The sequence below is a fragment of the Entelurus aequoreus genome, linkage group LG09 (genome assembly GCF_033978785.1).
Source record: "Entelurus aequoreus isolate RoL-2023_Sb linkage group LG09, RoL_Eaeq_v1.1, whole genome shotgun sequence".
NCBI lineage: Eukaryota > Metazoa > Chordata > Actinopteri > Syngnathiformes > Syngnathidae > Entelurus > Entelurus aequoreus.
In genome coordinates, this window is record NC_084739.1 from 65,122,933 (window position 1) to 65,137,869 (window position 14,937).

The window sequence follows — 14,937 nt, forward strand, 5'->3', positions numbered from 1 at the left end:
AAAATCGACGATAAAGTTCGCAACTTTTGCTCGCTGATAAAAAAAAGCCTTGCCTGTACCGGAAGTAGCGTGACGTCACAGGAGCTAGTATTCCTCACAATTCCCCGTTGTTTACAATGGAGCGAGAGAGACTTGGACCGAGAAAGTGATGATTACCCCATTAATTTGAGCGAGGATGAAAGATTCGTAGATGAGGAACGTTACAGTGAATGACTTGAGAGGCAGCGATGGACGTATCTTTTTTCGCTCTGACCGTAACTTAGGTACAAGCTGGCTCATTGGATTCCACACTCTCCTTTTTCTATTGTAGATCACAGATTTGTATTTTAAACCACCTCGGATACTATATCCTCTTGAAAATGAGAGTCGAGAACGCGAAATGGACATTCAGTGCCTTTTATCTCCACGACAATACATCGGCGAAATGCTTTAGCTACGAGCTAACGTGATAGCATCTTGCTTTAACTGCATATAGAAACAAAAGAAATAAACCTGACTGGAAGGATAGATAGAAAATCAACAATACTATTAAACCGTGGACATGTAAATACACGGTTAATGCTTTCCAGGCTGGCGAAGGTTAACAATGCTGTGCTAACGACGCCATTGAAGCTAACTTAGCAACCGGACTGCACAGAGCTATGCTAAAAACATTAGCTCTCCACCTACGTCAGCCAGCCCTCATTTGCTCATCAACACCCGTGCTCACCTGCGTTCCAGCGATCGGCAGAAGGACGAAGGACTTCACCCGATGCGTTTGGCGGCCCGGAGACATAGGAAGTCAAGGTGAGGTCGCCGGCTAGCGCGGCTAGCGCTCCAACAAAGTCCTCCTGGTTGTGTTGCTGTAGTCCGCTGCTAATACACTGATCCCACCTACAACTGTCTTCTTTGCAGCCTTCATTGTTCATTAAAAAAATTGCAAAAGATGTCCAGAATACTGTGGAATTATGAAATGAAAACAGAGCTTTTTGTATAGGATTCTACGGGGTACCATAACTTCCGTTACTCGGACTTCGTCGCGCGCATACGTCATCATACCGCGATGTTTCAGCCGGATATTTCCCGGGAAGTTTTAAATGTCACTTTATAAGTTAACCCGGCCGTATTGGCATGTGTTGCAATGTTAAGATTTCATCATTGATATATAAACTATCAGACTGCGTGGTCGGTAGTAGTGGCTTTCAGTAGGCCTTTAACTGTTAGTGTGCTAACGTTAGCATGCTCGCAAGCTAACTTAAGCGTGCTAACTTTTTTTAAATCTAATTTTACACTTTTTTTCTCTATTTCCGCAGCCATACACCTCACAGCCGTGTTACTTGAAATGTGAGACATGCTAACTGTTAGCATGCTAACGTTTTAGGCTAATTCTGTAGCTTTTTTTTGTACGATTTCACCTAAAACTCACATATTCTGACACTCGGCACCATCTTAAAAGCACGGCGGCTTCCGGCGACCCCCGGCCAGAGGTCCAGGGCACAGATAGCAGGCCCATCAACATGTTCTAGTTGATGTTATTATTGTATGATTTGGAGTGCTTGAGCATTTGGGACCATATAGTTATATATTTATTGTACGTATATTGCGCAATAGAACCGATGTTGTAATAGCGCTAGGGAGCAAAACGCTTACTATTACTAGCGCTGATGAGTTGTTTGTAAACAACAACACTTCATGTTGGAGTTTCACAACAACAGCTGAGTAGTGGCATTTTAAAGTGCATGCAGAGGTATATAAATAACATTAGGAGGTTGCCTACAGCCACAGCGAGACCGTTTTTTGGCATTTACGATATGTAGGAATAGTAACAGCTTGGAGGCCTTGCTGCAAAAAGTGTTTCGTGGAACTTTCTACCTTGTTTTTCCAGTCTCTTGTACAAAAGTTGATTGCAATAAATAATAGATGGCGAGAAATGGTGGCGGTGTTTTGTCGGGCTCCTAACAGGTGCACGCCAGCACAAACATGTCGCCAGGTCTCATGCTGCTTGAATCCTCGCAGCGACACGAGGCCCCTCGGAGCACTCAGGCGCCTCCATTAGCGGCGTTTTGCGTCCCATTAGTGTGTCACACCTGCAGAGAGGGGATTGTAATCCTGACGGCGGCACCTATAAAAACCCCCCAAAAAACCCCGCCCTCCGCTTGATGCTAACAAGGCTAATACGGAGGTGAGTGGAGTCCAGTTGCTGTTTGTGTTGGTGATGGTTTTCATCAGCGCTTCTCTCTCCGCAGTTTAGATGGATCGAGCGCTAATGCACGTGTTGTTGTTGGCCTTGCTGCTGCAGGGCGCCCTGGCCCAGCACTGGTCCTACGGCTGGCTACCGGGCGGGAAGAGGAGCGTGGGGGAGCTGGAGGCAACCATCAGGGTGAGTTACCATTTATTCATTTTTTTAGTGTTTAAGTATATTGCATTATTTATTTTACAGTACAAAGGGGTGTTAAAACCCCACTGAAAAGGGAATTTAGTAAAAAAATAAAGTTATAAGGTGAATATTGCCATATTCCCGCCCCAAAAAATATTTAAGATAATATATTTTTTAAAGAAAAAATATATATATTTTTTTAATGTATATATTTACATTTTTTTAAATATATATTTATTTATTTTAAAGCACAAAACACTATTAAAGCCACACTGACAAAAAAAAAAGAAGAAAGAATAAAGCCATAATGTGAATATTATCAAACAGTCTTATTTATCACTGTTAATTGGTTCCGTCCGGACATGACCGCGATAAATTAATCATTTTCATTAGTTATAAATTGAAAATGCTAAAAAGTGCATGTGCTCCGCTTTTTTTTTTTTTTTTACACACATTTAGACAAAATAGGGAGCAGTTTGGTTGTGTAACCCAAAATGTTGAAAGAGCCATATTGGACCAAAAATACGAAATACAAATCTGTCTCGAACGGCAAAAAAAAAAAAAGCCTTATATAAGTGTTATAATGAAGACAACACATGATGTAAGTGTCTATATTAGCCTACCATCAAAGTGATTTTAAAAGTCGTATATAAGTTTTATAAGGAAGGCAACACATGATGTAAGTGTCTACATTAGTTATATTAGCCTACCATCAATATGACTTTTAAAGTCTTATATAAGTGTTATAATGAATGCAACACATGATGAAAGTGTCTATATTAGCCTACTATCAAAGTGATTTTAAAAGTCTTATATAAGTGTTATAATGAAGGCAACACATGATGTGTCTATATTAGCCTACTATCAAAATGACTTTAAAAGTCTTATATAAGTGTTATAATGACGACAACACATGATGTAAGTGTCTATATTAGCCTACAATCAAAATTACTTTAAGTCTTATATAAGTTTTATAATGAAGACAACACATTATGTAATTGTCTATATTAGTTATAATAGCCTACTATCAAAATGACTTTAAAAGTCTTATATAAGTGTTATAATGAAGGCAACACATGATGTAAGTGTCTATATTAGCTATATTAGCCTACAATCAAAATGACTTTAAAAGTCTTATATAAGTGTTATAATGACGACAACACATGATGTAAGTGTCTATATTAGCTATATTAGCCTACAATCAAAATGACTTTAAAAGTCTTATATAAGTGTTATAATGAAGGCAACACATGATGTAAGTGTTTTGCGTAGTAGAGTTTGAACTTGCACTTACAGATGTAGCGACCAACTGTAGTTACTGACAGTGGTTTTCTGAAGTGTTCCTGAGCCCATGCGGTGATATCCTTTACACACTGATGTCGCTTTTTGACGCAGTACCGCCTGAGGGATCGAAGGTCCGTAATGTCATCGCTTACGTGCAGTGATTTCTCCAGATTCTCTGAACCTATTGATTATATTACGGACCTTAGATGGTGAAATATATATAAAATCCAGGGAAACCTGCGAAACAGGCTTGTCGGGATGATATAGCCTCTTGTGTTTTTTCCTGACACTGTACTGTGCAACGGATAAACCACAGAAACCTCGACTATATATATATAAATATATATATATATACATACACACACATATACATATATATACACACACACACACATACATATACACATTTTTATATACAGTATATGTGTGTATATGTATACCGTATATATATATATATATATATATATATATATATATATATATATATATATATATATTATATATATATATATATATATATATATATATATATATATATACTAAGAGAATCAACAATATTAAACATTTAACTATACTTTTTTATTTTTATACAAGTTTTTAATTATTTTTATTTCTGCTTGTATTTCTTATATTTTGGTTTTATCGTTGTATGTTTTTAGTTCTGTGATATGGATCCGCCTGGGTCTGAAATAAAATGATTACTACTACCACAAAAGAATAATGAATACATACATCAAAAAAAGTCAAATAAGACAAAAAACACACAACTCTCATGCTCAATCCAATCCACTTCATTTATATGGGAGAAGCGGTAGAAAATGGATGGATGGATGGATGGATTTCCAAAAACAATAGAAGTTTCACAAAGTGCTGCACAAAAGTTGAGATATACATACGAGGAGAATCAATAATGAAACTATAACTATACTTTTTTTTGGTTTTTTTAAGTACACGTTTTTTTAAATTTGTATTTCTGCTTGTATTTCTTTTATTTTGGTTTTATCGTTGTATGTTTTTAGTTCTGTGATATGGATCCGCCTGGGTCTGAAATAAAATGATTACTACTACCATAAAAGAATAATAATAATAATAATAATAATAGATTTTATTTGTAAAAAGCACTTTACATTGAGTAAACAACATCATAGTGCTACAGTGTATTTAAAAAAAATGTATATAATAATAAAACATTTTTTTTTTAAACTAGAACAGCTAAAACTAGTACGCATATATCTAAAAAAAAAAAGGCTTTTTTAAAAAGAAGGGTTGTTAAGCCTTTATTAAAAGCATCCACAGTCTGTGGTGCCCTCAGGGGGTCAGGGGGGGCGTTCCACAGACTGGGAGCGGCGGAGCAGAAAGCCCGGTCTCCCAAATTCATAAAAGAATAATGAATACATACAATACGTCAAAGAAAATAAAACTGACTGAAATCCCACAACTCTCATGCTGGTTTAAAAGCCAAAGAGTACAAATATGTTTTTAGACGTGATTCAAAACTCATTAAAGAGGGAGCCGTGCGATATTCTGCCATTGCTTGAGTTTCCTCAGTCCTTATTGTTCATTTCTTCTTCACTCCTGACAAAAAGTCTACGTATTAATGTTTTTTTTGTTTGTTTTCAACTTGTTTTCTTATCCTCCCCTGCTATTAGATGATGGGTACAGGGGGTGTGGTGTCCCTACCAGAAGAGGCGAGTGCCCAAACCCATGAGAGACGTCGACCATACAATGTCGTAAGTGTTTGTCGTACATAATTCATGGCCCGACGTCTCCCTCAATTGTGCAATATTCATGTACGGCGCAGCCGCCGTGTTCCGCGGCAGCTGCGGCAATACACAAACTGCTCAATTACCCATTTTGTTGTATTCCCCCCACCCCCCCCCCCCCTCCGCCCGCCCCCAATTTCATGTTACCCTGTCTTTTTGCATCATTAAATAAAGCATTTCAGCTTTTTTTGTTGTCTTTAATGTTGACGGACGCACTGCGATTAAATGAAATATTAAAGGGATCTCTTTCCCATCTCTGCAGATTGACGACGATTCCAGTCATTTTGAGCGAAAGAAAAGGTTCCCTTATAAGTGAGGCGCTGAAGGGGGAATAAGAATTTACATGATTATCGACAGCCGTGATGGATCCCCCCCGAGGGCCTCCCCGCGAATTAACACATTTATTGCACCAATGTCATTTATAGACTTGTCTGTAGCCTTTCAGTCCATGTGAAATTGTAATAAACTTTCTCATCAACTCACCGTGTTGATTCAATTTGAAGCCTCGCCGTCATCAAACCTTCATCACCTGGGTAAAAAAATTAAAAAATTGCCTCCTCTTAAGTGGATAAAATTGCCTTTTGTGAAGCAGCCGCGACCGACAAGCATGACGAGGCTGTGACGCGACCAGCTTTAGTCTGGTGTGCCGTGGGAGATGATCTAATTTCACCTATTTGGGTTAAAAATATGTTTTGCCAACCAGTAATTATAGTCTGCAAATGATGTGTTGTTGTTGAGTGTCGGTGCTGTCTAGAGTTCGGCAGAGTAACCGTGTAATACTCTTCCATATCAGTAGGTGGCAGCAGGTAGCTAATTGCTTTGTAGATGTCGGAAACAGCGGGAGGCAGTGTGAAGGTAAAAAGGTGTCTAATGCTTAAACCAAAAATAAACAAAAGGTGAGTGCCCCTAAGAAAAGGCATTGAAGCTTAGGGAAGGCTATGCCGAACGAAACTACAACTGAACTGGTTGCAAAGTAAACAAAAACAGAATGCTGGACGACAGCAAAGACTTACTGTGGAGCAAAGACGACAATGTACATCCAAACGTGACATGACAATCAACAATGTCCCCACAAAGAAGGATAAAAACAACTGACATATTCTTGATTCCTAAAACAAAGCAAGATGCGGGAAATATCGCTCAAAGGAAGACATGAAACTGCTACAGGAAAATACTGAAAAAAAGAGGAAAAAGCCACAAAAATAGGAGCGCAAGACAAGAAGTAAAACACTACACACAGGAAAACAGCAAAAAAGTCCAAATAAGTCAGGATGTGATGTGACAGGTGGTGACAGTACACCTACTTTGACACAAGAGCTATACTGATGCATGCTGGGTTATGGTTTAAAGTCATATCCAACAATGGCGACAACGACAACTGAACTGGCTGCAAAGTAAACAAAAATAGAATGCTGGACGACTGCAAAGACTTACTGTGGAGCAAAGACGGCGTCTACAATGTACATCCGAACATGACATGACAATCAACAATGTCCCCACAAAGAAAGATAAAAAACAACTGAAATATTCTTGATTGCTAAAACAAAGTAAGATGCGGGAAATATCGCTCAAAGGAAGACATGAAACTGCTACAGGAAAATACTGAAAAAAAGAGGAAAAAGCCACAAAAATAGGAGCGCAAGACAAGAAGTAAAACACTACACACAGGAAAACAGCAAAAAAGTCCAAATAAGTCAGGATGTGATGTGACAGGTGGTGACAGTACACCTACTTTGAGACAAGAGCTATACTGATGCATGCTGGGTTATGGTTTAAAGTCATATCCAACAATGGCGACAACGACAACTGAACTGGCTGCAAAGTAAACAAAAACAGAATGCTGGACGACAGCAAAGACTTACTGTGGAGCAAAGACGGCGTCTACAATGTACATCCGAACATGACATGACAATCAACAATGTCCCCACAAAGAAAGATTAAAAACAACTGAAATATTCTTGATTGCTAAAACAAAGTAAGATGCGGGAAATATCGCTCAAAGGAAGACATGAAACTGCTACAGGAAAATACTGAAAAAAGAGGAAAAAGCCACCAAAATAGGAGCGCAAGACAAGAAGTAAAACACTACACACAGGAAAACATCAAAAAAGTCCAAATAAGTCAGGGTGTGATGTGACAGGTGGTGACAGTACACCTACTTTGAGACAAGAGCTATAGTGATGCATGCTAGGTTATGGTTTAAAGTCATATCCAACAATGGCGACAACGACAACGACAACTACAACTGAACTGGCTACAAAGTAAACAAAAACAGAATGCTGGACGACAGCAAAGACTTACTGTGGAGCAAAGACGGCGTCTACAATGTACATCCAAACATGACATGACAATCAACAATGTCCCCACAAAGAAAGATTAAAAACAACTGAAATATTATTGATTGCTAAAACAAAGTAGATGCGGGGAATATCGCTCAAAGGAAGACATAAAACTGCTACAGGAAAATACAGAAAAAAGAGAAAAAGCCACCAAAATTGGAGCGCAAGACAAGAACTAAAACACTACACACAGGAAAACAGCAAAAAAGTCCAAATAAGTCAGGGTGTGATGTGACAGGTGGTGACAGTACACCTACTTTGAGACAAGAGCTATAGTGATGCATGCTAGGTTATGGTTTAAAGTCATATCCAACAATGGCGACAACGACAACGACAACTACAACTGAACTGGCTACAAAGTAAACAAAAACAGAATGCTGGACGACAGCAAAGACTTACTGTGGAGCAAAGACGGCGTCTACAATGTAAATCCGAACATGACATGACGATCAACAATGTCCCCACAAAGAAGGATAAAAACAACTGAAATATTCTTGATTGTTAAAACAAAGTAGATGCGGGGAATATCGCCCTAAGGAAGACATAAAAACTGCTACAGGAAAATACAGAAAAAAGAGAAAAAGCCACCAAAATTGGAGCGCAAGACAAGAAGTAAAACACTACACACAGGAAAACAGCAAAAAAGTCCAAATAAGTCAGGGTGTCATGTGACAGGTGGTGACAGTACACCTACTTTGAGACAAGAGCTATATTGATGCATGCTGGGTTATGCTTTAAAGTCATATCCAACAATTGCGACAACGACAACTACAACTGAACTGGCTACAAAGTAAACAAAAACAGAATGCTGGACGACAGCAAAGACTTACTGTGGAGCAAAGACGGCGTCTACAATGTACATCCAAACATGACATGGCAATCAACAATGTCCCCACAAAGAAAGATTAAAAACAACTGAAATATTATTGATTGCTAAAACAAAGTAGATGCGGGGAATATCGCTCAAAGGAAGACATAAAACTGCTACAGGAAAATACAGAAAAAAGAGAAAAAGCCACCAAAATTGGAGCGCAAGACAAGAAGTAAAACACTACACACAGGAAAACAGCAAAAAAGTCCAAATAAGTCAGGGTGTCATGTGACAGGTGGTGACAGTACACCTACTTTGAGACAAGAGCTATATTGATGCATGCTGGGTTATGCTTTAAAGTCATATCCAACAATTGCGACAACGACAACTACAACTGAACTGGCTACAAAGTAAACAAAAACAGAATGCTGGACGACAGCAAAGACTTACTGTGGAGCAAAGACGGCGTCTACAATGTACATCCAAACATGACATGACAATCAACAATGTCCCCACAAAGAAAGATTAAAAACAACTGAAATATTCTTGATTGCTAAAACAAAGTAAGATGCGGGAAATATCGCTCAAAGGAAGACATGAAACTGCTACAGGAAAATACTGAAAAAAGAGGAAAAAGCCACCAAAATAGGAGCGCAAGACAAGAAGTAAAACACTACACACAGGAAAACATCAAAAAAGTCCAAATAAGTCAGGGTGTGATGTGACAGGTGGTGACAGTACACCTAATTTGAGACAAGAGCTATAGTGATGCATGCTAGGTTATGGTTTAAAGTCATATCCAACAATGGCGACAACGACAACGACAACTACAACTGAACTGGCTACAAAGTAAACAAAAACAGAATGCTGGACGACAGCAAAGACTTACTGTGGCGCAAAGACGGCGTCTACAATGTAAATCCGAACATGACATGACGATCAACAATGTCCCCACAAAGAAGGATAAAAACAACTGAAATATTCTTGATTGTTAAAACAAAGTAGATGCGGGGAATATCGCCCAAAGGAAGACATAAAAACTGCTACAGGAAAATACAGAAAAAAGAGAAAAAGCCACCAAAATTGGAGCGCAAGACAAGAAGTAAAACACTACACACAGGAAAACAGCAAAAAAGTCCAAATAAGTCAGGGTGTGATGTGACAGGTGGTGACAGTACACCTACTTTGAGACAAGAGCTATATTGATGCATGCTGGGTTATGCTTTAAAGTCATATCCAACAATTGCGACAACGACAACTACAACTGAACTGGCTACAAAGTAAACAAAAACAGAATGCTGGACGACAGCAAAGACTTACTGTGGAGCAAAGACGGCGTCTACAATGTACATCCAAACATGACATGGCAATCAACAATGTCCCCACAAAGAAAGATTAAAAACAACTGAAATATTATTGATTGCAAAAACAAAGTAGATGCGAGGAATATCGCTCAAAGGAAGACATAAAACTGCTACAGGAAAATACAGAAAAAAGAGAAAAAGCCACCAAAATTGGAGCGCAAGACAAGAACTAAAACACTACACACAGGAAAACAGCAAAAAAGTCCAAATAAGTCAGGGTGTGATATGACAGGTGGTGACAGTACACCTACTTTGAGACAAGAGCAATACTGATGCATGCTGGGTTATGCTTTAAAGTCATATCCAACAATTGCGACAATTGAACAACTGAACTGGATACAAAGTAAACAAAAACAGAATGCTGGACGACAGCAAAGACTTACTGTGGAGCAAAGACGGCGTCCACAAAGTACATCCAATCATGACATGACAATCAACAAAGTCCCCTCAAAGAAAGATTAAAAACAACTGAAATATTCTTGATTGCCAAAACAAAGTAGATGCGGGGAATATCGCTCAAAGGAAGACATAAAACTGCTACAGGAAAATACCAAAAAAAGAGAAAAAGCCACAAAAATAGGAGCGCAAGACAAGAAGTAAAACACTACACACAGGAAAACAGCAAAAAAGTCCAAATAAGTCAGGGTGTGATGTGACAGGTGGTGACAGTACACCTACTTTGAGACAAGAGCTATATTGATGCATGCTGGGTTATGCTTTAAAGTCATATCCAACAATGGCGACAACGACAACTACAACTGAACTGGATACAAAGTAAACAAAAACAGAATGCTGGACGACAGCAAAGACTTACTGTGGAGCAAAGACGGCGTCTACAATGTACATCCAAACATGACATGACAATCAACAATGTCCCCACAAAGAAGGATTAAAAACAACTGAAATATTCTTGATTGCTAAAACAAAATAGATGCGGGGAATATCGCTCAAAGGAAGACATAAAAACTGCTACAGGAAAATACAGAAAAATACAGAAAAAAGAGAAAAAGCCACCAAAATAAGAGCGCAAGAGAAGAAATAAAACACTACAAACAGGAAAACATCAAAAAAGTCCAAATAAGTCAGGGTGTGATGTGACAGGTGGTGACAGTACACCTACTTTGAGACAAGAGCTATACTGATGCATGCTGGGTTATGGTTTAAAGTCATATCCAGCAATTGCGACAACGACAACTACAACTGAACTGGCTACAAAGTAAACAAAAACAGAATGCTGGACGACAGCAAAGACTTACTGTGGAGCAAAGACGGCGTCTACAATGTACATCCAAACATGACATGGCAATCAACAATGTCCCCACAAAGAAGGATTAAAAACAACTGAAATATTATTGATTGCTAAAACAAAGTAGATGCGGGGAATATCGCTCAAAGGAAGACATAAAACTGCTACAGGAAAATACAGAAAAAAGAGAAAAAGCCACCAAAATTGGAGCGCAAGACAAGAACTAAAACACTACACACAGGAAAACAGCAAAAAAGTCCAAATAAGTCAGGGTGTGATATGACAGGTAGTGACAGTACACCTACTTTGAGACAAGAGCAATACTGATGCATGCTGGGTTATGCTTTAAAGTCATATCCAACAATTGCGACAATTGAACAACTGAACTGGCTACAAAGTAAACAAAAACAGAATGCTGGACGACAGCAAAGACTTACTGTGGAGCAAAGACGGCGTCTACAATGTACATCCAAACATGACATGACAATCAACAATGTCCCCACAAAGAAAGATTAAAAACAACTGAAATATTCTTGATTGCTAAAACAAAGTAGATGCGGAGAATATCGCTCAAAGGAAGACATAAAAACTGCTACAGGAAAATACCGAAAAAAGAGAAAAAGCCACCAAAATTGGAGCGCAAGACAAGAAGTAAAACACTACACACAGGAAAACAGCAAAAAAGTCCAAATAAGTCAGGGTGTGATATGACAGGTGGTGACAGTACACCTACTTTGAGACAAGAGCAATAATGATGCATGCTGGGTTATGCTTTAAAGTCATATCCAACAATTGCGACAATTGAACAACTGAACTGGATACAAAGTAAACAAAAACAGAATGCTGGACGACAGCAAAGACTTACTGTGGAGCAAAGACGGCGTCCACAAAGTACATCCAATCATGACATGACAATCAACAATGTCCCCTCAAAGAAAGATTAAAAACAACTGAAATATTCTTGATTGCCAAAACAAAGTAGATGCGGGGAATATCGCTCAAAGGAAGACATAAAACTGCTACAGGAAAATACCAAAAAAAGAGAAAAAGCCACAAAAATAGGAGCGCAAGACAAGAAGTAAAACACTACACACAGGAAAACAGCAAAAAAGTCCAAATAAGTCAGGGTGTGATGTGACAGGTGGTGACAGTACACCTACTTTGAGACAAGAGCTATATTGATGCATGCTGGGTTATGCTTTAAAGTCATATCCAACAATGGCGACAACGACAACTACAACTGAACTGGATACAAAGTAAACAAAAACAGAATGCTGGACGACAGCAAAGACTTACTGTGGAGCAAAGACGGCGTTTACAATGTACATCCAAACATGACATGACAATCAACAATGTCCCCACAAAGAAGGATTAAAAACAACTGAAATATTTTTGATTGCTAAAACAAAGTAGATACGGGGAATATCGCTCAAAGGAAGACATAAAAACTGCTACAGGAAAATACAGAAAAATACAGAAAAAAGAGAAAAAGCCACCAAAATAAGAGCGCAAGAGAAGAAATAAAACACTACAAACAGGAAAACATCAAAAAAGTCCAAATAAGTCAGGGTGTGATGTGACAGGTGGTGACAGTACACCTACTTTGAGACAAGAGCTATACTGATGCATGCTGGGTTATGGTTTAAAGTCATATCCAGCAATTGCGACAACGACAACTACAACTGAACTGGATACAAAGTAAACAAAAACAGAATGCTGGACGACAGCAAAGACTTACTGTGGAGCAAAGACGGCGTCCACAAAGTACATCCAATCATGACATGACAATCAACAATGTCCCCTCAAAGAAAGATTAAAAACAACTGAAATATTCTTGATTGCTAAAACAAAGTAGATGCGGGGAATATCGCTCAAAGGAGGACATAAAAACTGCTACAGGAAAATACAGAAAAATACAGAAAAAAGAGAAAAAGCCACAAAAATAGGAGCGCAAGAGAAGAAATAAAACACTACAAACAGGAAAACATCAAAAAAGTCCAAATAAGTCAGGGTGTGATGTGACAGGTGGTGACAGTACACCTACTTTGAGACAAGAGCTATACTGATGCATGCTGGGTTATGGTTTAAAGTCATATCCAGCAATTGCGACAACGACAACTACAACTGAACTGGCTACAAAGTAAACAAAAACAGAATGCTGGACGACAGCAAAGACTTACTGTGGAGCAAAGACGGCGTCCACAAAGTACATCCAATCATGACATGACAATCAACAATGTCCCCACAAAGAAAGATTAAAAACAACTGAAATATTCTTGATTGCCAAAACAAAGTAGATGCGGGAAATATCGCTCAAAGGAAGACATAAAACTGCTACAGGAAAATAACAAAAAAAGAGAAAAAGCCACAAAAATAGGAGCGCAAGACAAGAAGTAAAACACTACACACAGGAAAACAGCAAAAAAGTCCAAATAAGTCAGGGTGTGATGTGACAGGTGGTGACAGTACACCTACTTTGAGACAAGAGCTATATTGATGCATGCTGGGTTATGCTTTAAAGTCATATCCAACAATGGCGACAACGACAACTACAACTGAACTGGATACAAAGTAAACAAAAACAGAATGCTGGACGACAGCAAAGACTTACTGTGGAGCAAAGACGGCGTCTACAATGTACATCCAAACATGACATGACAATCAACAATGTCCCCTCAAAGAAAGATTAAAAACAACTGAAATATTCTTGATTGCCAAAACAAAGTAGATGCGGGGAATATCGCTCAAAGGAAGACATAAAACTGCTACAGGAAAATACCAAAAAAAGAGAAAAAGCCACAAAAATAGGAGCGCAAGACAAGAAGTAAAACACTACACACAGGAAAACAGCAAAAAAGTCCAAATAAGTCAGGATGTGATGTGACAGGTGGTGACAGTACACCTACTTTGACACAAGAGCTATACTGATGCATGCTGGGTTATGGTTTAAAGTCATATCCAACAATGGCGACAACGACAACTGAACTGGCTGCAAAGTAAACAAAAACAGAATGCTGGACGACAGCAAAGACTTACTGTGGAGCAAAGACGGCGTCTACAATGTACATCCGAACATGACATGACGATCAACAATGTCCCCACAAAGAAAGATTAAAAACAACTGAAATATTCTTGATTGCTAAAACAAAGTAAGATGCGGGAAATATCGCTCAAAGGAAGACATGAAACTGCTACAGGAAAATACTGACAAAAGAGGAAAAAGCCACCAAAATAGGAGCGCAAGACAAGAAGTAAAACACTACACACAGGAAAACATCAAAAAAGTCCAAATAAGTCAGGGTGTGATGTGACAGGTGGTGACAGTACACCTACTTTGAGACAAGAGCTATAGTGATGCATGCTAGGTTATGGTTTAAAGTCATATCCAACAATGGCGACAACGACAACGACAACTACAACTGAACTGGATACAAAGTAAACAAAAACAGAATGCTGGACGACAGCAAAGACTTACTGTGGAGCAAAGACGGCGTCTACAATGTACATCCAAACATGACATGACAATCAACAATGTCCCCACAAAGAAGGTTTAAAAACAACTGAAATATTCTTGATTGCTAAAACAAAGTAGATGCGGGGAATATCGCTCAAAGGAAGACATAAAAACTGCTACAGGAAAATACAGAAAAATACAGAAAAAAGAGAAAAAGCCACCAAAATAAGAGCGCAAGAGAAGAAATAAAACACTACAAACAGGAAAACATCAAAAAAGTCCAAATAAGTCAGGGTGTGATGTGACAGGTGGTGACAGTA

The 14,937-nt window shown here is 38.6% G+C and overlaps 1 protein-coding gene across 1 annotated transcript; it reads left to right on the top strand.

Moving 5' to 3' along the window:
- Positions 1-1,154: 1,154 nt before the first annotated feature.
- gnrh3 (gonadotropin-releasing hormone 3) lies at positions 1,155-5,846 on the top strand. Its single transcript, XM_062057796.1, has 3 exons — positions 1,155-2,359; positions 5,290-5,370; positions 5,666-5,846. The coding sequence occupies exons 1-3, from the start codon at positions 2,231-2,233 to the stop codon at positions 5,717-5,719; spliced, it is 264 nt and encodes an 87-aa protein (XP_061913780.1). The 5' UTR covers positions 1,155-2,230; the 3' UTR covers positions 5,720-5,846.
- Positions 5,847-14,937: the final 9,091 nt, after the last annotated feature.